The 26,460-nt window shown below is 46.7% G+C and overlaps 1 protein-coding gene across 2 annotated transcripts in view; it reads left to right on the top strand.

Annotated features, from left to right (window-relative positions):
- Nucleotides 1-26,460, top strand: part of CDH13 (cadherin 13) — a 1,016,268-nt gene that overhangs the window by 925,367 nt on the left and 64,441 nt on the right. For both annotated transcript variants that reach the window (XM_040254058.1, XM_040254059.1), the window contains one exon: nucleotides 1,596-1,849. In XM_040254058.1, coding sequence (XP_040109992.1) covers nucleotides 1,596-1,849 — 254 coding nt within the window. The remainder of the gene's footprint in view (nucleotides 1-1,595; nucleotides 1,850-26,460) is intronic.

Raw genomic sequence — 26,460 nt, 5'->3', positions numbered from 1 at the left:
CCAAATGCGGAATCCTTCCTGGGCCTGCATATTTGGGGCTTCACTTGGGCAGGACAGAGATCTGTCATCAGAAAGGAGGCAGCAGGGGTAAATTATTCTTGTGCTCCAGGGAGGGAACCACAGTATAGCTCCTGGGTACCAACAGCTTTACATCTGTTAGGGCTTAACACCCTAACACCCTGATGGGAGGAGTTCTAGGTGGGGGCAGGAGGGGCAGTCCTATCACTACCAGGAGATAATGTGATAATCCACAATTTGACAAAGTATGGATCTTTAGGAAACCCTCACAGGTCCCATTTTTGCATATCTTTGATAATTAACTATGAAATGTCTGGAGAATGTGTTTTAAGGTTCCACGCACGTTTAAGTTTTTTGGAACCTGTGTGTGTGTGTCTGTGCACGTGTGCACACATATGCATCTGTGCACTTTCACAAGTGTGGGGCGGGCTGCATGCGTGTCAGCTGTAATTATTATAGAAGTTAGTGTAATTCTGCCTAAAGTTCCTCCCACTCAGCCTCTCTGCTTACACCTTCTACCTCCTGTGCCCAGAGAGCTCTTTCAGTCCTCACCCCCATCCCACGTTCCCAGATCCCTTACAGCCTGCACTCCTATCCCCTTCCTTCTGGTTGAGAGTGAATCACCTCCCTGGACTCACTTTAGTCTCATCCTCCTAGCAGGAATGTCCATTGTGTCTTGGGTCTCATGAGCTAGCTACTCATTTTCCCGGTAAACACTGAAATAAAAATCGTGTCCTTGTCTCACCCAAATGTCTCCCCACACACACTCCCATCAACAGGAAATGTCACCCTCACTGCAGCTCATGGTTTAGAAGGAAAGTGGCAGAGTGGATGTGGTCTGTGACATTTTACGGCAGGCAGGGCACCACATTCATAATGTCTACAGTGGGTTTCCTTACCGTCCTCTGATGTTAGTCTACCCAGCAGCAGAGGAGCTAGACACCAGCAGCCCCTTTGCATAATCACCTAGAAGGGGCCTCAGCAGGGCTGCTCATTCGTGGGATAGCCTGTCATGTTTCTGGCACTGCGTCCCCCTGCCCAGAAAATGGCAATAGAGCCACTGAGCCTTGAGGACAAATGAAAATGCCCCCTCAGGCTTTCCAGTGCCCTCAAGGGAGGCAGGGCCCTGCAGCTTAACCCCTCATGTCTTAGCCTCCCGAATCCTTTTCCTTGCATGACACTCTACTAGAATAACATGCACCCACTGAAGCCCACAGGCGTGCTGGAGTTTGGGGTCACAGGCTACAGGTGGGAAGGCTTTTAATGTCAGCGTCATCAGGGAATCTTACTCAAAGAGATCTCACACCCAGAGACCCAGATCTCTGAGACTCATGCAATTGCTATGGTTATTTCTCAGTCTAAAACCCTCAACAACTCTCATATCTAACTTGATGTCTGTATGTTTCATACTCTTTTTCTGAAAGAGGGCCCCAAGTTGCATAAAACTTCTTAGTCCACAGAACCTGGACCCATCCCCGAGTGTCCGCACGGCCCGGGGGCTGTCAGAGGGCCTGTGTGTCAAAGCGCCCGCCCTTTGTGGCAGACCCACGTGCTAAGCCCCCCTCTCTGCCTTCCAGCCTCTGGACTATGAGATTTCTGCCTTTCACACCCTGCTGATCAAAGTGGAAAACGAGGACCCACTGGTGCCCGACGTCTCCTACGGCCCCAGCTCCACGGCCACTGTCCACATCACTGTCCTGGACGTCAACGAGAGTCCAGTTTTCTACCCGGACCCCATGATGGTGACCAAGCAGGAGAACATCTCCGTGGGCAGCGTGCTGCTGACTGTGAATGCCACGGACCCCGACTCCCTGCAGCATCAGACCATCAGGTGGGTGGGCGTCTCCGTGGCCAGAGGCGGGAGGCGGGCAGGAGCGGCTCTTCCTTCCGGGTTACCATTGATTTACATACACTACACACACTGCTTAACAACCTGGCCGAGCAGGAAGTCTGTGTCGTGATGAAGAGTTGGCAGCCGGTGGCACCAGCGGACCAGGCTGGCTACACGGGGGAGCTGGCCCTGTGCCTGGTTCCTGGCTGCAGAGCAGCCCGGGAGGAGAGGGGCCCCAGGGCTGTGTTCCCACAGGTTCCCAGGGCTCTGCCGGTGCCAAGCACCGTGTGGAAGGAGCTGCCACCCAGGGCCCCTCGCATCTCAGATGCTTAACGTGCTCTATCAGTGGCCACAGCTTCATGAGAAAGGCTTGGCCAGCTCCCTGTACAGTTAAGGGTATTAGGAATTCAGAGAGGTTCACTAGCTTGCTCAAGGCTGCCCAGCTTAGTAGCGGAAAAATCAAGATGGAGACCTTTCGGTTCAGTATGCAAAGTTGGTGCTCTCGGCCAAGTGCTCTGGACTCTGAACTGTTAAGGGGAAGGAGTAGATGTTACCTAGTACTTAGAAATGGACCATCGGGTTGAATTAGCTCAGTCGGTAAAGAATCTGCTTGCAATGCAAGAGACTCAGGTTCAATTCCTGGGTCAAGAAGATCCTCTGGAGAAGGAAATGGCAACCCACTCCAGGATTCTTGCCTGGAGAATCCGATGGACAGAGGAGCCTGGAGGGCTACAGTCCATGGGGTCGCAAGAGTTGGACATGACTTAGCAACTAAACCACCACCATCGGGGTTGAATTTTTCATTGATGATTGGCAAGCCAAAAAAAAAAAAGGTTCAAATTTGTAGTCTTCATTCCTTAAGCTCTGTCCAGTACTTCAAAAGAAGGGATTTTCATAATGAGATTTACTTAAATGAGCATTATCTGCCGTGCCTCTCGTGCTGGTGGAGACTAGATGCCCTCCCTGGCGCGACGTTTCACAGTAAACACATTGGCATGCAGGTCCAAACATGCGCTTGTCTCTGCAAAAGGGCGTTATTAATCTTCCTCCTCCAGAACATAATCTTCTCATAGGAGACACCGATAACCATGTATTAGACACACTTCAAATAAACATGTGTCTTATTTTCCTGATTTGAAATAGCTGGAAACATGCCACCATCTCCATGTCGGCCACAGGACCGTGGAGCAGGCTGGCAGAAGCTATTTTCCAACCCAAACGGGGGTTTATTTTTTACAACAAAACTTTCTGAAATTCCAGATGAACTAGATACAAGCATAAAATAATGCCAAATCCTGTAATAATGTGAATCTGAAATAGCCGTTCTTTTTTTCCCCTCTTCTCCTTTAATTTCCCCCTTTTCTGTGTAGTGTTTGACAAAGGAAACACAAAATTTAAACATCAAAGAGAAAGATCAGGAAATCTGTAACTTAACACACTGTAAGGTAGTTGTACAAATTTAGGATGTCTCTGCTGCTGCTGCTGCTGCTAAGTCACTTCAGTCATGTCCGACTCTGTGTGACCCCATAGACGGCAGCCTACCAGGCTCCACCATCCCTGGGATTCTCCAGTCAAGAACACTGGAGTGGGGTGCCATTTCCTTCTCCAATGCATGAAAGTGAAAGTGAAGTCGCTCAGTCATGTCCGACTCTTTGCGACCCCATGCAGCTTCCAGGCTCCTCTGTCCATGAGATTTTCCAGGCAAGAGTACAGGAGGCAGCAGAGGTGACTCCAGGATGGGTAGGAAATACACTGAAATGGGTTGGTGTTGCTAAGCTTGGGATACGCCCTTGCCGGGTGACACGGGATGCTGGCAGACATGACGGCATTACTGCGATGAGGAGGGGCTGAAGCAGCTGTCTGGAATCTGGGAGTAGATGCCCCACCAAGGTGGGACGGACAGGGAAGAGGCGGGTCTGTCGGGGTTCTTTGTTTAAGGCCAGCTCTGGCTGACTCGGGCAAAAGGGGACTTTGTTGGAAGATCCTAGGAACAGTTTATAAAACTTTTCCCCACTGGTAACCACTAGTTTTTTCTCTATATCTGTGAGTCTGTTTCTGTTTCTTATATGCATTCCTTTGTTTTCTTTTTTAGATTCTAGTATAAATGGTAACAGAGTATTTGTCTTTCTCTGCTCTATTTCACTAAGCATAATATTCTCTAGGTCCATCCACATTGTTGCAAATAGCAGGATTTCATTCTTTTTATGGCTGAGTAATATTTCACACGTATTTTTGTGTGTGTGTATAGTTATATATATACACCACATTTTCTTTATTTGTTCATCTCTTGATGGGCACTTAGGTTATTTCCATACCTTGGCTATTGTGAATAATCCTGCTATGAACATTGGGGAGAATGATGTAGCTTTTCAAATTTGTGGGGTTTTTGTAATATATGCCCAGGTGTGAAGTCGCTGGATAGTGGTTCTATTTTTGTGTGGTGGGGGGGGCCCTCCACACTGTTCTCCATAGTGGCTGCACTAATTCATATTCCTCACCAACACTGTACAAAAGTTCCCTTTTCTCCATATCCTCTCCAGCATGTGTTACTCGTGGTCTTTTTGATGATGGCCATTTTGATGGGTGTGAGATACTGTCTCATTGTGGCTTTGATTTGCATTCCTCTGACGATCGGTGATGTTGAGGAGTTTATAGAATTGGAGAAGATGCTTGGACCAAGGCTGAGGTAGCACAGGAGTTGTTGCACCTCTAGGTAGTGGGGGCTGACAGGCTGGCACTGCAAGATCTCACAGGGAGAGTGGCCCACCTGCAGCCACTGTCCACCCTTGTGTCGCTCGGCTCACAGTTCATGTCGGGGCAAGTCTGCTTTGCCTGAGCTGGAGCCGTGCACCCCAACTCAGGGCCCCTTGGCAGTCAAAGAGGCGATGTTCCCAGATGTGACTGCACCTGCCCCCACCACAGGCAGCTGGTTGAGAAGCAGGAAGGGAACCCATCTGGCAAATGGGGTGTGGTTCTTGGAGTATGGCAAGAGGCCACGGCCGGCAGCCCCGGCAGACAGAGTCAGGAGCCGTGATTCCCGCCTGGAGAGGAGCACGTGACTGGCGAGGGACTCCAAGGCCAGGATTTGAGCTTAGAGAACAGACCAGCAACTGAACCGGAATCCAGTGGTTCCCCATTCTATCTCGCATGGAGCGTTAGTGGCACCCACTGTGAGAAAAGGCAATCCGAGAAGGCAATTTGTAACTTACTAGACGTGAGACTTGCCGTAAAAAGCAGGAACAGAGAAAGCTCTGAAGAGCTTCCAGTTTCCACAGTACAGCTGGTCATCACAAGTGTGATGTGACCGTCAGTTACAAGTGGCAAGGACCCATCTCAGACTGACTTTTTCCAGGAGTGCCTGTGCTGGCCCACAGCATCGAAAATGAGGGCAAGGGCATTCAGCATGAGGATTCCAGGGCTCAGAATATATTCCTTCCCCACCTCTGACTCTGCGCTTAGCCTGGTTTGGCTTCATCCTCAGCTGTCTCTGTGTGGCTGTAGAGGGCTGAGGCACCAATAGCAATGCCAGGCCTCAGTCCTACCAGAAAAAAAAAAAAAGATCCCCCCAACCAGAAGTATCTGCCGGAGGGCCAGGTGTGGGTCTCACTGAGCCAACTCACACACACACCTGGCAGAACAGCAGGATGGCGAGAGGTCCCCGGGGCCAGTCCTGAGGCGTGAGCCCACTGGGAACCCGGCATCCAACCGCGAGTACCTGGGAGGTGGCTTCCCACAGGAATGCCAAAGGCCCTTCCCAGAGGATGGGAATGATTCTGAGTCATCAGGGGCCACAGAGAGCCACTGCGATCAAGTTCAATGTCATTGTCCCCTCGGAAAATATAATTGAGGTGTTCCTGTGGCTGTTTGGCTAAGAACTGTAGCACTTACAAATGGGTCTGGCTGAGCAGTGTCTGGACAAGTCCCTTTTCCGGCACTGAAACCGAGTAAATGTGTGTGTATGTGCGAGACACACATTTCTCTCTCTGGTCTGACCCTTTGGACACATTCCTTCTTGCTGAGATCCAGAGTTGCCTGGAAGTGACCCTTTCTCAGCCTAGCACTGACTGGACCTCCCTCCGCCCTTCCCTCTCCCCCCGCAACCCGCCCTTCCTCTCCTGGCACTGGTCTGAGCTCCATCAAAGGCAGGCATAACATCCCTGACAGGTTGAGCTGTTGTCACAGAAACTCTTTGGGGAGAAAAGGCTCATTAATTATTTGCAGCCTTTGATCCTGTCCACGAGAAGTCATGTCTCTGAGGGGCCATGTGTGCAAACGCTCAGCAGGGCTGAGGGGAGGGGCCAGGCTAGGACACGGTTTTCTAATCATCCGCACTCAGCTCCCCAGAATTCTCAGAAAGACGTAATGACCTTGTGTCTGTGGTGGTAGTGCTGGTGTTTTCTTAATGACTCGTCGGGGAGCAGGCGTTGGAAGAGGGAGGAACTTTACACTGGGAACTCCTATTTTTATCTCAAGGAGAGCTCTGAGTTCAACTGACAAAGTCACATGTACTCCAAGGGTCTTGATTCCCAGCAATAGCCCGCCCTGGCTCTGCACTCCTGCATGCTACCCGGGTGTCCCTGTGTGTGTGTGTGTGTGTGTGTGTGTGTGTGTGTGTGTGTGCGGCTCTGTGTGTGTCCAGGTGTCAATCCCAGTGCCGGTTACTCTTGGTCTGTCCTTCACCCCATGCATCTCTTCCTTGCTTCCGTCGCTGTCTTCCTCCTCATCACTGTCTCTATTGGCATTGCCCCCGTCCCTCTAGGACCGTCTCTCTTGTCCCATGGCCATCTCATCTGTCTGCTTAAGTTCCTTCCTTCCTCCCACTCATTTCTCTCTCTCCTCCCTTCTCTTTTCTCCTCCTCTTTCCCTCTTCTTCTTTCTCCTTCCTCCTCCCTCTATCACCCTCTCCCTCTATCACCCCCCTCCCCCCTGTTCCTCCTCTTCTTTCTCTGTCTCTCCCTCTCCGCCTGTCTCTATATCAATGTCTCACTCCAACACTGTCGGTGCCTCCACTCCAATAACCCCATCTCATCTCAGATGACTAGCCAGGCACTCAAGGCGTCTTAGCACAGTGAGAGACCCAGCTCACACGGCCAGGATGCTGACAGCCTAATTCAGCTCCTGCCCCCACCGCGACAGGCCTCCCTGAGGGCAGGCGGGCTCCCTCCCTTGCCAAGACAGGAAAACTCCTCCCTACCCCCCAACCCCTGCAAAACTTAGGACCTCACTCCTGACTCATCCTGTCCTGTCTTCTGGGATGGAGAACACGTCTCAGATACAGTAGTTCCGCCGCTGCCACTAGATGCCCTCTTTTATCTCACCAGGGAATGTTAAAACCAGTGAAAGGCGCCTTGATCTCTGAGAAGCCTGTAACTCTAAAGACAGGAGGTGTCCAGGCTTCAGAGTGAATATTATCACTAAAAAGCCTGCGTTATTAAAGCTTGTTTAAAAGCCCATCACATTGTGCTTTTAGCCAAATCCAAATGGACAGCAGTGGGCTATGACAGATGAAATTCTTCTTCTTAATGACTTCTATCTTCTTATCCTTATTATAAAGTTAAGATAGTTCATGGAGGAAACTTTTGAAAAGGCAGTTGGGAATAAAGAATCTAATTTTAAAAATCTGTGATAGTCTCACCCAAGGAAATCCCTTTTTAACAGCTTGGATATATCTCTAGTCACATGTTGGAGTACTTGTTTTTATTTTCAAAATTGGCTCACATCACCCACTTTGCTTTGAAACCTGCCATTTTTACTTCCCAATATGTGGTGAATAGCTTTCCATGTCAAAAGATAGCCACTATTTTTAGTTGCTGAATAGTATGCATTCTACTACTCTATTACACAAACATGCTCATTTATTTATTCATTCCCTTGTTGTTGGCTATTTAGACTGTTTCCAGTCATATGCAATTATTTTTGTAAAAGGTCAGTGGACATGCTTGTCACTAAATTGTTTAATGCATCATTAATTTTCTGAAGAATTTTCTGAAAATGCTGTGCAAAAGTGTTGATGTTGCTAATGCTTTTGTCATATAAAGAATTCTATTTTTACCTTGGCAATCATATTTCTATTTTCCCTTATGACTTGAATCGATGGTTAGAAAGTTTCTCTGCTCCAAGGTTATGTGAACATTGACATGTTGTAAAATAGAGCTGGTTCCCATAGCCCAGCCTTTCAACATGCAGAGGCAAAGAGACTGGCTTCAGCTCTCAGGACGGAATCTGCCTCCACGAACACCAGACAAGGATCTGGCACTTCTCGACATTTTATGTCTCCAGTAAGCAATGGACCCATGCACCTAAACTTGTTGGCTAATTATTGTCAGAAATAGCAGCTCAATGATAATGACTATATTTCCCCAACATCCTCCAACAGTGAGATGAGAAGCGTGGACCAGCCTCACCATGGCATCAAGTCAGTTGCTTTGGTTGCTCCAGGGATATGGCCAGCAGCTCCATCATTTTGAGTGGTCTGAGAGGACTTATTTCATTCTCTGAATGATCAGGGGATTTCTATTGAGGCAGCCAAGTAGCAATTCCTATTCCAAACATTTTTTTTTTAGACAGAACTCATCTTGTCTCTCTGGTCTGTATTAAACAACCTTATAGCAGAGACTTCTGCCACACACTGAACATGTAAGATGTGAGCTGAGGAAAAATATTGTCCTTGCCCAAGTGAAATTACCCTTTGCTGCTCAGCATTTCTGGGAAAAAGGATCATTCATCCTGGGAGCCCCACAAGTGTTTGTCCAGCAGCACTGTATCTGTGAGGATCAAGTTTGGCTGACTATAAAAGGAAAATTGAAAATGATGGCAGTTCAGAGAAGATAGAAATTGTTTTTTTTTTTTCCTTGTATAAAATAAGTATAAAGCAGCTACTGCAGTCCAGGGCAGGGATGGCAGTTCCACAAAGCTGGCAGGGGCCCCAGCTCCTTCCTGCTCACCATTCAGTCGCCTCTAAGCTGGCAATCTCTGCCTCATGGACTGTATTAGTTGCTAGTGCTCCAGCCTTCATATCTGTGTTTCAGACAGTAGTTTGGGAGAGAGAGAATACAGAAGGGAGTCTCCTATATTTTAGGCAATCTTCCTGAAAGTCAAACACTTTTATATTTGAATCTGATTGGTCAAAATTAGTTGCATGGCCACAACCTAGCTGCAAGAAATACTAGGAAGCATGGTCATTTTTAGGTGGGTAGCAACCAGCTTTTAAAAGTTGAATTCTTTACTAAGAAAAGAAAAAAGAGTAGATATTGTAAGGCAACCAGAAACTTCTTCCATGAACACCTTTGGGTATTGAAACTTTCTGTGTAATAAAAGACTACAGGATGAATTTTACAAGATGAATACATGTCATGAAATTAGATTTTACACAATCAAAATAATAGATAATTATGTTGCCAAAGATAACTGCTTGAAAAAAAGCACAAACATTATAGTTTTCCATTCATTCCTTTACTGAATTCATTTACTCGTATTTGTTCAGTGCCTACTATGGGCCTTACACTGCTGGATGCAGTGTTTTAACTTGTGAAAGAAATGGTCTCTGCCTAGAGCCTCCAGGGAGCTTATAGTCAAAGAGCGATACCCCAGGAAAAAAAGGAAGAGGGAGGGGAAAAGGGAGAGAGAGGTAAAGGAAGGAAGGAGAGAAAGAAGTTGTCTCCTTGGAAAGTAGGGACCAGTGCTCCCCAGCTGGGGAGAAAGAGCCAAGCAACAAAATTATTTCTTTCCAAGCATCACTGTAGTCTCACTGGTCAACAGATTCCTAAATCCCCCAGAAATGCCACCATCCCGATGCCTTTAAGCTGGTCTCTGCCTCCCGGGAATGGGGTACCAGACTAAACTAGGCAAAGATTGCCAGGAGCCCTGGATGCATGTTTTGCGTGACTAAGATGCCTGACATTTTTATATAAATGTTTACCAAAACCACTGAGGGCAGTCTTACTTAACTCTCACAACCACCCTGTGAATGAGAAATGATGCGTCCACCTCTTTTATGAGGAAAACGTAACCTCTCTGAGCCTAGGTTTATGGAAAGAAAACGTACAAATGAGGTGAACTACTGGGGCTTATCTCACCACCACCTCGCCCATGTCTGTTTGTCTTTCTGAGGTTTAGGCATCCCCTGCAGGTGACTACCTTACTTTCAGACTGCACTGCCGCTGGCTTTCTGAAAGTCTAGTTTAACATTTATCACGCTTCACTGTTACACTGTTATTTCCCACTAACCCGCGGCCTCTGTGAGGGTAATGACCATTTTCATCTCCATCCCTGATAAACCATCAGGGCTTCATCAGTACCATTTAGTCAATTAAGCGCTCAGGCCCAGCACCAAGGCCTTCAAAACTTTTGTCCTTGACAAAAATGTCAAGGACTCAAACATATAATCTGCCATCGGCAAAGTTTGAAAAGAAAACAGCAAACTGAAGTTAATAAAAACTGAGTGTCCACAGCACCATGACTTGAGCCATGTTGAATTTAATATTTGAAAAAATGTCATTACATTTCCAAGAGCTTCCCCAGTGGCCCAGTGGTGAAAAATCCGCCTGTAGTACAGGAGACTCGTGTTCCATCCCCGGTTGGTAAGATCCTCTGGAGGAAGAAACAGCAACCCTCTCCAGCATTCTTGCCTGGAAAATATCATAGACAGAGGAACCTGGCAGGCTATAGTCCATGGGGGTCACAGAAAGTTGGACACAATTGAAGCAGCTGAATACACACACACCCTTTACATTTGCAAATTATTTGTAGATCACACTGTAAGGATGTCTGGGTCAGCACTAGAAAAATCATAGAGGATTATTAGTGAAATATTCTCATAGCCAAATTATTCCAAAAGTATAAAAATTATCTCAAAAATTATGCATTGGCGATGTGGTACATTTCAGTCTGTTTGGTGTGACTTGGGAGGAGCCCACCATGGACAGAGAAAATTCTTAGAGGCCCGAAGGTCCTCTTTCATTATCTTATTGGAGTGTAGTTGATTGTGGAATAGGAAATGGCAACCGACTCCAGTATTCTTGCCTGGAAATTCCCACGGGCAGAGGAGCCTGGCAAGCTACAAAGAGTCAGACATGGCTGAGCAAGTGGGCACACACACACATAGTTGTTTTACAGTGTTGTGCTAATTTCCGCTCTATAGCAGTGTGACGCCGGTGTACCTCCACGCATGCATTCTTTCCCACGTTCTTTACTATTGTGGCGTATCTCAGGATATGGAGTGTAGTTCCCTGAGCTCCACAGTAGGTCCTTGCTGTCTGCCCTTTCCACATAGAATAGTTTGCATCTGCTAACCCCAAAGCTCCACACCCACCCCTCCCCACCCCATCCTCTTGGCAACCACAAGCCTGTTCTCTGTGCCTGTGAGTCTGCTTTTGTTTTGTAGGTAGAGTCATTTCTGCCACAGTTGAGATCCCACATATAAGTGCTACCATATAGTATTTGTCTTTCTCTTTCTGACTTACTTACCAACTATGATAATCTCTAGGTTCATCCTTCTTGCTGCAAATGACATGACTCCGTGCTTTGTACGGCTGCATAGTGTCCCCTGGCTTACGTGGGCCACCTCTTCTCTGCCCCTTCGCCTGCCAGTGGACATTTAGGTTGTCTCCATGCCTCGGCTGTTGTGAACAGTGCTGCTGCGGACATAAGGCGGGGTGTATCTTTTTGAATTATAGTTTTGTCTGTATGCCCAGGAGTGCGATTGCTGGATCATTTGACCACTCTATCTTTATTTTTTAAATATAAATTTATTTATTTTAATTGGAGATTAATTATTTTACAATATTGTATTGGTTTTGCCATATCTTTAGTTTTTGAGGAACCTCCATACTGTTTTCCATAACACCTGTACCAACTGAAGGTCTTAAAACAGCCCAGCACTGGGCCTGGCCTATGGATGTGCTTGGTAAACAAGTATAGTGTGGTTTGCCAGCAGCTGGGGTGGAGTGTCTGTATGCAAGCATTTATGCATAAGCAGACATGGTTTTTCGTTTATGGATTACTATTATTTTTCACCTTCAAGTATCGTCTAATGTCTCTCAACCGTGGACATATTTGAATGTGGCTTTGCTTTAAACCATCCCCAGGGGCAGGGAGGGGGATGGCCTGAGCAGGACTGATCAGCCTCCCACTGGGCTTCCCAGGTCCATAGAGTTAGTTAAGGAGCCAGGTCCATCAGCCCCCTCTTCTTCCAAAACCATGAGCCAGATTGAGCCCATTCTTTAAGCACAGAATATTGGAATCAGATCCCAATTGGATCCTCATCTCTCTGGAAACCACTGCCTACTTCGTCCTGATTTCTTTGAGTCTTTTTAAGTCATTTCCTGTCCCTTTCTCCTCTAGACTTGGAAGCTTTTAAGCTCCAGGTAGATTCATTCATGGTCTCAAACTGGTGCAGAATGCAACATGCAGTGATGATGAAAATTCAGTCCGAAAAGATTTGCTAAAATGCCCGCTTACAGGTTTTGCTGGTCTTCTTGTGACTCATCAAGTCTTTTTCTTTAATACCTCATTTAATCTAATATTGGGGCCCATTCAAAGGAAATCACATGAAAAAATGATAGCAAATTGAGCAAAAATCATCAGCTGGCTATGTGGCATTTTATTCTGTATCTTCTAAGACCTTTAGAAGCAGATGGCAAAAATCAGCTCCCTTGGAAATTAGGATTTTGTCATCACTATCAGTTCTCAGGAACACAGAGATTCAAAATGTATAGTAGCTCACCACTTACTGGGAGGAGAAAAGAGGGTTGTAACTCCTTTTGAAAAAAGCAAAAACAGATTTCAAAACCAGATTTAAGAGTTTAATTTGGGGTGACTCCCACCTTTTAAATGTTAATCAGAAGTTAAAGGCCAAATAATAACATTTCTACCTGGGGAAATGAAAAGAGCCTCCATCCACTAAAATATATTATTAACACTTCATCTTAATTAAATGTGCTTACTGACCTCAATAATAGGATTTGGGGTGAGGTCATTTCTGTTAGTTCTTTTTTTTTTTTTTTTTTTGGTGAGGTATTTCTTTCTTGAGTCAACACAGAGCTTAATGAATTGTGTACAGTGGCACCTTTGTAATTTTTAATTAAAGTGATGTCCCTCCATTGGAAGATCATGGTGGCAATTGTTTAATTGCCTATTCTGCTATAGAATTTTTAATTATTTATGAAATATATAGCTTACTCTTATTTTTAACGATCAGATTTTCTGTTATGAAGATGGCAATGGGAAACAAGATCTAATAAATTAAACAACTGAATCTTTATAGATTTAACAGCTTCAGTGGCTAAAAATAGAATTCTGGCCTTTATAATGATCCAGAGATGGAAGACTTTCATTAATAACCTCAATTAGAGGTGCTCGATTTGGTTACTATGAAACATCCGACCATTTGGAAAAACAATTGAAAGGATATTTTACAATTTACCCACCTTTTTAACATCCATCTACGTATTATTATAAACTGGCCATGGGCCAGATTTTCATTATTGAAAGCATGGTTTCAAATTGGTTACATTTTAATATAATTATAATGGTCACTGTTGGCAGCCTAAGAAATTTTCAGGACCAATAAAGAAAATATTGACAAATTTTAATATTGTTTCTTGCTCAATGTTTTCTGAACTGTTAAATCTGCTTAGCTGTTTTGTTGTTGTTGTTGTTGTTGTTGTTGTTGTAATAAAGGCATTTGAATTAGATGAGGATTGCTACAGAAGCTACCAACAGCATTGACTGAGAAAGCCCCACACTTCAGGATTGCAACAGAAGTCGGTTGGGGAAGATAGCCGATTTATTATCTCAGTTTGTCTGTCAATCACCAGCCAAGGAACACACCTTGGGCACTCATGAACAGCTTATCACAGCATTAGCACTAACTCAAGTAATGAAACCGCAGACAGTGAGTCTTGAACTCATTCAAGAAGCTCACTTCATCTCTGCTGCCAGTTTGCTTTCCAAATGAATCCTGAAGCTCTGTTTTCTCTTGATATGTTTAATTTGGAGGTTTCCCTGTGTAGTCTAAGTCTAACCATACGGACAGGAATCTCAGGATACAACCAGACTTCATGTCACCGACTGTAACAGCCTTAGATGCTCGTGTGGGGACTGCACACGTGCAGTGGGCCTCTGGATTTGGCTGAGGGCTAGGACACAATGAGCCACCTCTTAAATCGTTACGTTTCATTCTTTCCACAAGCGCTTAACGAGCACCTACAATATGCCAGGCCCTTTTCTTGGCATTGGGGATAGAGCAGCAGGTGAAACAGTTGAAAATATCTGTCATGATGGAGATTATATTCCTGTAGGGGAAAGAGAAAACAATCAAGAAGATAAATTTTAAAATAAATAGCGTAGTAGCAAAGAAAAAAAAAATAAAACAGAGAAAGCAGTAGGGTCTGATATCTCAGGAAAGAGCTGAAAGAACCGAAGGGTGAGCCATGCAGATATCTGGGGCAGAGCGGTCCAAGCAGGGACGATGACAGGTGCAAAGGCCCTGAGGCTGAGTGCGCAGGGTGTGTGGTGTCGGGGGAGGTCAGTGTGCCTGTGCAGAGGGATCGAGGCAGTGGGAGCAGAGGCCAGAGTTACGTGTGGGTAAAACATTCACTCTAGATCGAACACGAGATGGGAAGTTAAAGGCTCTAATGGTTTTAGAAGAGAGTCTCTGGGAAGCGTTCAGGGGAGGGGAGGGAGCAGAGGACCAGTGGGGAGGGCACTGCAGTGATCCAGGTCAGGGAGTTTGGACTTGGCAGCAGCAGCGGAAACCATGAGAAGCAGGCAGATACTGGAAACGTTCAGAAGGTGATGGTGTTACCCAATGCAAGTCCCTGTGCCCAGCACACAGCGAGGCCAAACAGACCCAAACGCAAAATGTCGGAATCTGGAGCAGAGAAAGCTTTATTGAAGAGCCACCCAAGGAGAATGGGCAGCCTCTGCTCGTAAAACCCCTGAACTCCCTGAAGGGTTTCTGCAAAGCGTCTTTCAGGGCCAGGAGAGGGAGGGGCGTCCCAGGGCATGTGATCTGCTCCTGCACAGTTCTCTGATTGCCGGGTGGGTTTCAATCCTGGGGGCTACCTGCTCATGATGGAGTAGTTAGTTTCTTCCATTTGGTGGTGGTTTTAGCATCTGAAAAACTCAGGAAATAAGCATCATATATTATTATCTAAGTACTTCAGGAAGGAGCAAAAGCAGAAGCTCCGGAGAAGGGGTTACAACCCTGAGCCTTTGAGATCCCCAAAGAGGTGAGCAAAGGTGGGAAAGAAAGAGGGCCCCCCAGGTTGAAGCCCTTGGATGTTCTGCTGTTCTGAGGAGTGGCCCTGCCTGGCATGCTGTATGCGAGGCCGCTGCCTGAGAGTCACGGAGCCAGCATCGTTATATACAGTCTGTGCCCTTAGCTGGGCCATCAGACCTTGGAGGGGCAGATCCAGCGTCTGCCAGGCACGGCTTCCCTGGGCTCCAAGGTGGTGTGGACACTCACAGCCAGGGGCAGGCTGGTCCTAGGTTGGCCTGACTCTGTCCATTTCCTTCTCTGCTGTCATCAGCACCTTGTAATGCCCTCCTGTGGTCCACTTTCCTAACACGTTCAGTCTATGTCAGCCTCTTTCTTGCGGCTACACTGGTGTGCTCACATTTGCAACAGAGCAGCTGGCATTTACCGTGTCCCAGACACTGTTCTCCACACCTTATATGTACAGTCACTTCTGATTTCCCAACAATCCTGTAAGAAAGGTGCAACCACCACCCAACTTCACAACTGAGGCCACCAAGGCTCAGGGAGATTGGAAAACTGGCCCAAGGTCACAGGGATTCGCACATAGGAAGATAAACTGCAAGACAGAGCTCTCACCTCGCCACACTCTACCTCCCAAACCAATACACAGAAAAAGCTCAGCCCTCAATGTGCGATTGCAGACAGACCCGAGAGCCTTTCTCTACCAGCTTTCTACTTTTCAGAATACAATTGCACGTTCCATTTCTGATTCTCACTTGATAGTCTTCAAATCTTTGACACATCTTTCTGCTGAATGTCACAGCAAGGCCTGCTGCTGCCCAGCTACCTATAAGGACCACGGGGAGGTGGTCTGGGCAGAGCTCCCTGGACCAGAGACTGGTCCCTTGGGCAGACAGGTGTCTCAGCACACTCTTCTCCTCACAAGGAGCCTCTTCCCACCGTCGTCGGGCCGGGACGGCTTCTCCTGCTGGACAGACATCTGCTGCACCATTGACGATGGGCCGGTTTCCCAGGCTGCCCCCACCTCTGGGCGTCTTTCCACTTCATTCACTTCCATGCACCTCCACATGTAGGACTGTCTTAGGGAGAACAAAAGCTCCACCACAAAATCCTTTCCTAACACTGCCAAATGTATTAGAAGAGACTAGAAAACGTCAGCTTTGAAGGAGGTGTTTTCTCAGAGGACGTAAAGGAAACAGCTCATGGCTTTCCACTCCATCAGAGACTCTGTCTTGCCTCCAGGAGCTGCCCCAGTGGGCTGCACTGGCAGGAGAAAGGGCCCCGGTCTCACACGGCCTCGCAGAGAAGTAGCAGAGCCCAGGGCCCTGGTGGCCCCCGCTGCCTGCCAAGCGCCAGACTTCCTGAGCACAAACCCCCCACTCACCCATTCTCCAGGTGTGTAACCCTGGGCAGACAGTCGCTTTCTCTGTGCCCGTTTCCCCACTTGTAAAATGGGGCCAATAACATCTCGGTTCGGGTCACTGTGAAGGAGAAACTGGTGGTCCAGGTTAAGCACTTCACCTGCAGCATGCCCAGCACAGTCCCCTTAACTGGCCGGTCATCATCCTCAGCAAAGAACAAAACAGGTTGCCATTTCTTGAAGGTGGCTCTCTGAGAAGGAAAGCAGAGTTTTTCTGCAATCTGTGGTATTCAGGCATTAACGACCCACCGGAGAGCAAGTCTCTGGAGGCACTTTTCAGGAAAGCAACTTAATGGATGTTAGTCACAACTCCAACTTGCTGGCAGGCTTCCATCTCTGTTCCTCCCAGAGCCCCTACCGGTGGTCTACAAGCTGGCCCAGGTATCACACTGCTAAAATCCCATTCGTGCCAGTTCTAAAACCACCATTCCTGGGAAAATGGAATGGAGCAGGAAAAAAATGTTAAAGAATGCATTGTGTCACCTGCCCTTTGCTTGCCTACAGGCAAGAACTCAGAGATGACGGGCACATGCGTGCACGGCGAGCCGTCATCAAAGACTAACGAGTCTCTCAACTGGTGTCTGAAGGCTTGCAGCTTGACTCTTTGGTGGACAGGGGTGCTTGATTTTGCAATCTTTCTAGAGTGTACATATAACATAGTCATATTTTCTACTAGTAAAACTGTTCCTGGTTTGGGCATCATGATTGAATTTATCAGTATTTTAAGACACCCTGCAAATCACATGATGCTGGGCAAATAACACCCTGATTTGCAGGGACTCTGTCACCCAGACAAGTTTCAGATCTGGTTGAATGTTTGAAGAGAGAGGAAGCAAGCAGACCATTACCTAAGAGCAGAAAAGGAGAGCACAGTTCAGCACCTCTCGTTATTTCTAGTCCCATCTCTGTCAGGATCCATGAGTGCAAGCAACAGAAGCAGTGTCAGCTACATGAAGTGGAATAAAATAAGAATTTACTAGACTGAGACAGGTGATCACAGACTGGATGTTGGGAAAACATGAGTGGCCACCAAATAAGACTCAAGAGGGAAGATGATGTGAACCATTCCAAAGGGATCAGCCTGGTTCTCAAGTTACACTTCCTGTGTCTGCACCTGAACTCTACCGCCCACCCCATCACTTTCTGCACATGTGTGGGGCTTACTGGAGCTAAGGTGCACGTCTCTTGTCACTGCTACCGCCTCCAGGCAAGGCTGGGATTGGGGCTGCCTCCCACCACCAACACTGCACAGAACAGGAGTTTGTCCAAAAGGGGTCTTGGGATCCTGTGTGGAATGATGAAGGGTGACAAAGAGCCAGAAATGTCAACACCCACTTGAAACCCTTTCTGCAGTTGTGAGTTTCCCACAATGCTGGTGGCCACAGCTCTCCCTGGGAGCACCCTGTGAGGATGGACGCCTGTGGCCTGAGGGACCAGCATCCGCACGTTCAGTCACTCTACTGAGAGCTCTGTCTCAGAACGAGCACATGGGGCTCATGGGCCAGAGGCAGGTCAGTCTTCATGGGGCACTGAGGGTGGACAATGACGCAGAGCCTGAGGTGTGGTGGTGGAGGAGGAAGGCGAGGCTCTGGGCTGATTCTCAGGGCCAGAGAGGGAGCACCACCCCAAGACCTCCCACTGGGGATGGGGAGGTGAGCCAGGCACTCTCCTCGGTGCACAGAAATCTCAGCCATCAAAATAGACAATCTTTTTTTTTATTGGAGGATAATTGCTTTGCACTATTGTGCTGGTTTCTGCCATACATCAACATGACTCCACCACAGGAACACATATGTCCCATCCCTCTTGAACCTCCCTTCCACCTCCCAACCATCCTACCTCTCTAGGTTGCCACAAAGCACTGAGTTGAGGTCTGGAATCTAGAAAGGTGGCCCTGATGAGCCTATCTGCAGGGCAGCAATGGAGACGCAGACATAGAGAACAGACTGTGGACACAGGGCGGGAAGGAGGGGGCGGATGAACAGAGAGAGTAGCGTGGAAACGCACACACTACCCTGCATAAAATAGGTAGTGGGAATTTGCGGTTTGATGCAATGATTTTTTTAAATCAAAGTTAATGCAAAAATTCATGATAAAAATATCTAATTTTTAAGGCAAGTAGGATTAGAGTGACTGAGTTTTCCTTTTGTGTCCAGCTCTGGTATGACTCAGCACAGCACTGTGAAAGCCACTTTTCTACTTTGGGCCCGTTTCTTCTGAAAACTGAAAGGATGGGATCAGAAATGGTTAATGATCCCGTGGCCCTGCAACAGGACTGAAAGTGTGTTCAGCTAAAACAAGGCGGCACTGAGGACCCTCTGTTCCCTAAGCCTGCATCATGGTAGGCCAGACAAAGGGCGATGCCATTTCTGCAAGAGTTAGAATGCAAGGCGAACATAACCCCCTCACCTGTGGAATCCATATAGCTGGGCTCAAAAGAAAAGAAATCTGTGGATTTAAAAAAAAACTAGACTGGAAAATAATTATATTTAAAATGGTTAGAGGAAAAAATTGGAACCATGAATTTAAAAAATAGAGCATATAGAAATAGAAAAGGCAAATGCAAAAAGTAAGAAAAGTAAATGTAATGTCTAGAAATCTCACCACTGCCCTGGTCACCATGAAGTGGGAGTGGTTATTTCCATTCCATAGTTGAGAAACCAAGGTACCAAAATATGCCGAGGGTCGGGGAGTTTGTTCGTGGAAAGGATGGAATTCAATCTCAGATATATTTATGCCAAAGGATATTTTAACAAGAAAATCTTTCTTTTATTAATATGTTGTAAGAGGAGAAACTGCAATTTAAAACAAAAAACAACCCTGTATCCAGTAGAATGTTCAGCTTCTTTAAATTCCCATAAAATTTCTTCAGAATCCTGTTCCAGGTGGGATCTTTATTTCATTGACTGAGCTTTAGGGTCAGTGTTCAGAGAATGCTTCATCTCTGTATTATCTGTGTCTGGGGCATCTTTAAAAACTGTAGATGGGAGTACCAAGGGACCCAGTAAACAGAGATCATGGGAAGATAACTTTTGGAGTCCTTGCCAGCATCCATCTGAATCTCCTTCGTTCAATGCCCACAAGTGAGCTGTTCCCTGGGCAAGTGATTACTATTTGATTTTTTTACCCTATGTGTCTAAAATCAAACATCTCTAGCTCAAAGATTGACTATTTCACAAATACTTAAACACAGATTGTCTAGTTAACATACATAGAAGCATAGGTAGAAACACATCAACTATCTTCAATTAGATCTTCAATCCGTGCTTTTCTTGGAACTCCACGGCACAAACTTGGTCTAAGGCATGCCGTCGTTTACCGGGGTGACAGTAATTGCCCCTCTGGCCCCTCTTCCCTTCCTGCATCCTTATAACACACTCTCCACGCAGCAGCCTCCCAGTCGGCCCTGCTCTCCCCGCCCTTCTCCTCTCTCTCTCCTTCTGGCTGTCTCTGCTCCACCACGGTCTTCCGCCAGCACCTTCCCTACTCCAGAACACCATGGAAACTACTCTCTCTGCCCTGAGTCGCAGTTGCTCCTCATGATTCATACATTCTGTATTTGTAGGTTCACCTACACACGAACAGCTACTTGTACCCAAAAAATACTCGGGGTGTTTTCTCAGTTATTTGCAGACGGGCACAGAACAGTGAAAACTGTGTCCGTCAACACGCACACCCCAAGCTGAGGTCTAAGAAGTGATGCTCCGGCTTGTTTCTGCTCAGGCGGTAAACGTTTGCTTCTTGCGGTCTGCGAGCTGCCGAGTTGCTCACATTTTTGAGCTTCCTGTTGGTGGTTTCACTCTCTGACATGGTTCCCCGGTGTAGGGCTGACATGCTAACTGCTGTTCCTGTGGCCTGTGGAGAAAAGCAGTGCATGAGACAAGCTTCTTTCAGCCATGAGTTGTAGTACTATCAACTGTGAGTTCCATGTAATGAATCAACTGTTTGTGTGTGTGATGTGTCTTTAAACAGAAATACACATAAAGCAAGGCAAGGTTGTGTATTGCTTGGCTGATGAAAACATGACCAGATACTCGTAGGAGCCTAACCTGTGTGCAGTTCAGATTTGGCGACCCAGTGTTGGAGATGATGTGATAAATAAGTGACTAGGGTTGACCTGCCTGCCTGCATGTTCCCTACCTGTCCCCCTTCCCCAGACTCCTCGCCTTTCTTCTCGACTTCTTGAACAGAGCCTGGTACGTAGCTGGCATTCAGTACACTTTGTTTACTTCATGAATAAATTCAAATAAGCAATTTTCGAAGCATATTTTTTAACCAGGCTTTTAGACTTCAGTGACTCCTGTTCAGAGGTTAATATTTAATACCTTTTGCAAAGTCTGAAAATAGATTTCCATCAGGGTCTGACTTTAATAAGCAGTGTGGATAAATGCTCATTAAACTTCCATATCTGATTATTATGTGATGCTCTTTCTTCCTTGGTTTGAGCCTCTCCTTTGGGCTTGAGAGGATGGAAGATGTTCCCCTCTCTCCACTCTCTCCTGGTGTCCCTGGCTGAGCAGCTTGGCCCTGCTGGGTCCCCCGAGGCATCACCTGGGGAGATGACATCACCTGGGTGTTCAGATTCTACTAACTTGGAAAGCTGAGGAGGGCTGTGAACACCAGTGTTTCAACTCCTCCTGGGGAGAGGGAGCCTACCCTTGGAGGTCCAGTCTCTCTCCCATTCAGCCACAAAGGCAGCACCAGGAAGACTTCCACCCCCAGCTGAGCCACCTGGCTCAGAGCCCTGAGAGTTGGATTTGACAACAGGTAAGGCCAGCAAGTCCTGAACTTGTTGCTTTAGTCACAGCTGCTTGCTCTGAATAGTCTGTTAGAACAGGAATAAGCAAACTTTCTGCACGAAGGTTCAGATGATAAGCAATGTAAACTTCACAGCTTCATGGTCTGTCTCAACTACTCATCTCTGCTGTCATAATGCAGATCCAATGGCTGTGGCTATGTGCCAGTAAAACTTTATTTACACAAGCAGACAGAGGGCCAGATTTGGTCTCTGCAGTTTGCCAACCCCTGCAGTACAGCCCTTCCTCTATGGAGGTGTCGATTTGTTTGTTTTCTGCTCTGAACTGTGAGCTCTTTAAGGAAGGCCTGACTGACATTCTCTGTGTTCATCTCAACCTCTGGCGCAGAACCTGCCCCCACAGCAAGCCATCAGCCATCAGATGTGTGACTTGTAAGACATGGCCCCCCAAAACACCAGTGTTGTCAAACATGCCAAGCAGATGAGAGGCGCTCTAAGCCCCAGTAACAGCCCGTCTGTCCTCATCCTGCCTCCCATTGCCAGTACTCAGAAGAGCAGCAGCTTTTTTCTGACAAATGAAAATAATATTCCTATATTCATTCAACAAACAGCGAGTGTGGGGGCTGCTTCCTGGTGTCACTGGAATCTGGCTGCCCGTGAGACTTCAATAAGCTTGTAGTGAATCCTGATTCCATGCCCTGAAGCATCTGCCCCAAGACTCAGGAAAATCCCAAGGTTAGGGAAAGAGGCCCTGCATTTCTAGCAGTCACCTCTGGCTTCAGGTGTCCAATTCTGACAAGTTAGTTCTGTTTCTTAATTATCTCCCACCCTGTACATGTTTACTTAGTCTTGTACCTGTTACATCTTTACCTAGTCCAGCCTCAGCACACACATGCATCCATGCATGCGCACCCACGCACGCACGCACACGCACGCACACGCACACACGCACTGGCCATCAGCATCAGCACATGGCGCGTGTGACCCACTTAGCTGGAGATTTTGGAGGAGGAAGCAGTTATGTCAGATTACTCCAGGCTCAGCCCTGGAGAGCCCTCAGCTGCGCGTTCTCCTCACTGCCCTGTCCCTCTGTACTTTTCACGGGACAGTTCATCCTCCCAGAGGACCCCAAACTTAGCTCCTCCTCTCCTCTCTCCAGTTCCCCCTCCTCCCCACCTTATTTTCATAACAGCTTTTCAGAGGCATATAATGTCTTAAGCTCTGCCATAATGGATGCACCCATGAAACTATCACCCTGATCAAGACAGTACACAAACCCAGCACCCCCAAAATTGCCCCCTTTGTAGCCCTCCCTCCTGTCCTTCCTTTTCTGCACCCACTGATCTGCTTTCTGTCACTGTGCATTAGTGTGAATTGGGTATCTAGAGTCCATACTCTTTTCTGTCTGGCATCCTTCACTCAGCACATCTCTTGGTGATGGGGGTGGGGGGATCATTTGTGCCCCTGTTCTGTCTGCCAGGCTCTTCTGTCCATGGAATTCTCCAGCCCAGAATGTGGCAACCAAAGGCTGAACTCAAACAAACAAACCAAAAAAAAAAAAATGTATAGAGCTTGGAGAGAAAGGATAGGAATGGTATTTTAAGTCTCTATCCCCTACTGTATTCAGACTCCAATTTTTAAAATTTGCTTGTTTATTCCATAATTAATATCAGCCTTCAGCTCCATGCTACTTTTATCTTCTGTTGACCAAATATGTTACATTAAATTAAAAATCTCACTATAAGAACTCTGAAGGCTCCCTGAGTTTATGGTGGGATTTTGTTTCCATTTCTTTGTGTTACCACCTTCCCCCACAACCCCATCCCACACTCCATATATAAACTGGGAGGAAGGCAGCCTTCTTCCTTATAAACTGCTCCTTAATGCTCTACAAATTAAGTGGGTAGCTGTTCCCTCCTCCAGGGGATCTTCCCAACCCAGGAATCAAACCCAGATCTTCCATACTGCAGGCAGATTCTTTTCCATCTGAGCCACCAGGGAAGCCCATTCTGTCTGTAGAATAATTCAGTTCTCTCCAGCCACCATCCCCCATGAGCTTTAGGCTCACCCCTAACAGATGGACACGTGTTCAGAAGAACAAAAGAGCCCCACTCTCTTTGGAAGACCTTGGTTGTTTTAAATAGCACATTTACACCCCTGTACCTATTCTTTCATTCTTCATTTGGCTCAACAACTGTTTAAGAAGCAACTTACTATATGCTGTTGGGGACATAGTGGGAGTCAGGCAAACAGGACCTTCCTTTTGGGAGTCAGAATAAGTAAGAAAACTAGCATCAGAATGACTCCAAATATAAGAGGTGTGATAAAGAAGATGGAAAACACCTCACAAGTTGTCTGAAAGAATGTATTTCTAGGGCATGGAATGAGAGCTGGGGGTTGGAGTTTGGGGCTGAGGAAGAGTATTCATCTCTGTCTTTTGTTTATAGGTTTTTAGCATGTAATCTCATATTTCCTTTTTTAAGTTACTTAAATGCTATTTAGTGAGCAATATATGCTCATTGTAGAAAATTGAACAAATACAGAAAAGAATGAATAAGAAAATTGAAAGTCACCTTTAATCCCACCACGCAGATATGGCCACCATTATATTTCATTGTGCTAATTCCACAATGGAGAGACAAAGGAACATGTTCTGTTTCATTTTGTGTAATTAACCAGGCCATGGGAACTGCTATCAGCTTCCTGGGGAGCTGAGTTGTGTTTATTTTTTTTTAACAGCTACTAATTTTTGATTAACAAGGATGAATGTAACATTTAAGAGGAATCTAATTACACCCTCTTCCCCTTCTCAACAAAACAACATTATTCCCCACGAAGTGTGGAGTCAAGACTCTAAGGATGTATGGCTCTGAGCTGGGGGATTATAGGGGACATTTTTCATGTCACTGCTTAGTCTTGTGAGTGTTCCAGCAGTGAGGTATCTCAGCTGCAGGTTACATCCCCAGCTGAAACCAGGCTGGATAATAACTCACTTTGTCATTACTTAATTCTGTGATGGCCGCACTTACTGAGCCTGAATAGAAAGCCCCAGCCACTGAAAAGAGGAGGCCCTCAGTGTCAGGATGTCGAGGGACAGAGAAGGCAAGCGGGGAGCTGACTGGGCCACTGGGGTGGCTGCATCACGGAGCCTGAGGATGCATGTGGCACCTCTGGCTCACTTATTTCCTATGTGACATATTTGCATGTTTCATGCATCAGCATGCTCAGTTGACACCCATCCAGGGAGTGCCAGTCTTAAATGCCACATCCGAGTACTGGCCAAGTCCGGTGCACAGCTGTCCTCTCCACAGAGCTGACCAACAGGCCTTCGAGGGTGTGTGTGTCTAAGCCAAAACCCGAATGTCCATGCCCCTGTGTGGATTCGCCAACATCTGGTGATTTCCCAAATACGTCACATTCTCCTCTGCCTCTGTGCTAGGACATCTGCTCAGAGTGCCGCCCTTCACTGCCCACCCTGCCTCTCCCCCAGGACCTTCTCAGTCTCTCCACAGTGCAACCCTTCTTCAGCACCACGGTCAGCGCCCACCGATTCTTCGGCACCACGTCTGTGTTCAGGGATGCCAGGAATTTGCATGTCTCTCCTCCTCTGTGCCTTTGCTCTGTTGTTCCCCTTGGCCTCTCTCTCCAGGTAACCTCCACATGGCTAAACCCCTGCTCTTATATTGGCAGGACAGAGTCACGTGTAAGCATGCTGAATTTGATATCCACTCTGCTACTGAGAGTTATGGGACTTTGGGCAAGTAACTCCACCTGCCCAGGCTGCATTCTCTCCAAATGTAGAAGATAATACTTAGATAGGAGGATAAACCAGCCTAATCTGGCAACTGGAATGTAGTAAGAACATAATACGCCTTAGCTGTCATTGTAATCCTTCAACAGTTATTCCAAACGTACCTTCATCCTCGAAGCCTTCCTGCATCACCCACTCCCAACCCCAGATGGGGCTTCCCCTATATGCACAGCTTAGCACAACTTATACACACTCATACACGTTTTGTAATTGCCCATGAGAATCCTAACAAAGATGTGTAACACTAGATGTGTAATAGATAAGCCCCCACTGGCAGTAACTTAACACAGAAATTTATTGCTCCCTCATCTCACAATCCATTTGTCCATTTTGGGGGGTTGGGTAGGGACATGGATCTGATCCACAATATCCTTCAAAGACCAGGCTCCTTGACTCTTTCCATCTTGTGAGAGTGCTCTTCAATGTGCAGCCCCAGGATCTCCGTGGAAGGAGGAGAGAGGGAGGAGGGTCTTACAGGGGTTTGGTGGCCAGATCCAGAAGTGACATTCTCATGTCCACCCATTTTCCCTCAGTCAGCATCAAAACCCCACCTGTCTGGAAGGGAAGCTGGTATGTGCAGCCTGCCTGTGTATTGCAGCTTTTAGTTTCTGTCCCAAGTGGAAAATAAAGTTGCCTCAACCAAACGGATGTTTCCCATCTCCCCCGCTCAGCCAAGTGACTCTTGAGGGCACAAACCATATGCTCATCCAGTGTTTGTTCATTCCCATCCTCCCTTGAGCTGAGTCTTAAGAATTAACTCCAAAGATGACCAGTTGGTTCCAGGGAAAGCAGCTTTCCAAGCCCAGGTGATGGAAGGTACAAATGGACAGAGAGGTAGCAAGGAACTAGCCCCTTCAGGGATGCACCAATAACAGCAGCACCCTCTTGAGCCTTAGACATCATTGCATAAAAATAGTTCACTACCAGAGGAACACAGGATGTGTGTGGAGGTGGGGTGGGAAGAGGGCTGGCTCATGAGCTCAGAGCCCACAACCTCCTGAGTGTGGGCAGTGCATCTCAGCCCATCTGCCCGGGCCATGTCGCCTGGGTCTCCTGGGTTCCAGTGACAGGTCTGATAAGAACTTTCTTCCTTGGTTTCCCAACCCTGCAACAAGAACGTATTGTCTGGTATCAAGCAGTGCTTTTTAAAAAAGAGTTGGGGGGAATGCAAATTGGTACAAACTTTCTGAAAGATGTGTTGCATTACGTATCAACTGTTTTCAAATAGTCATACTCTTTGATACCAATAATTTCACTCCTAAGAATTTATCTCAAAGAAATCATCAGAAATGGTGTCAAAGACTTACGTACTAGGAAGCAGAGATTTATGTGCAGAATTCTTCACTGAAGCCTTATTTATGATAGCAAAAAATTGGAAAACAGCCTTCAGTTCAGTTCAGTT

The sequence above is a fragment of the Oryx dammah genome, unplaced genomic scaffold (assembly GCF_014754425.2).
Source record: "Oryx dammah isolate SB20612 unplaced genomic scaffold, SCBI_Odam_1.1 HiC_scaffold_13, whole genome shotgun sequence".
NCBI lineage: Eukaryota > Metazoa > Chordata > Mammalia > Artiodactyla > Bovidae > Oryx > Oryx dammah.
This window is presented reverse-complemented; position numbering and strand designations above follow the sequence as displayed.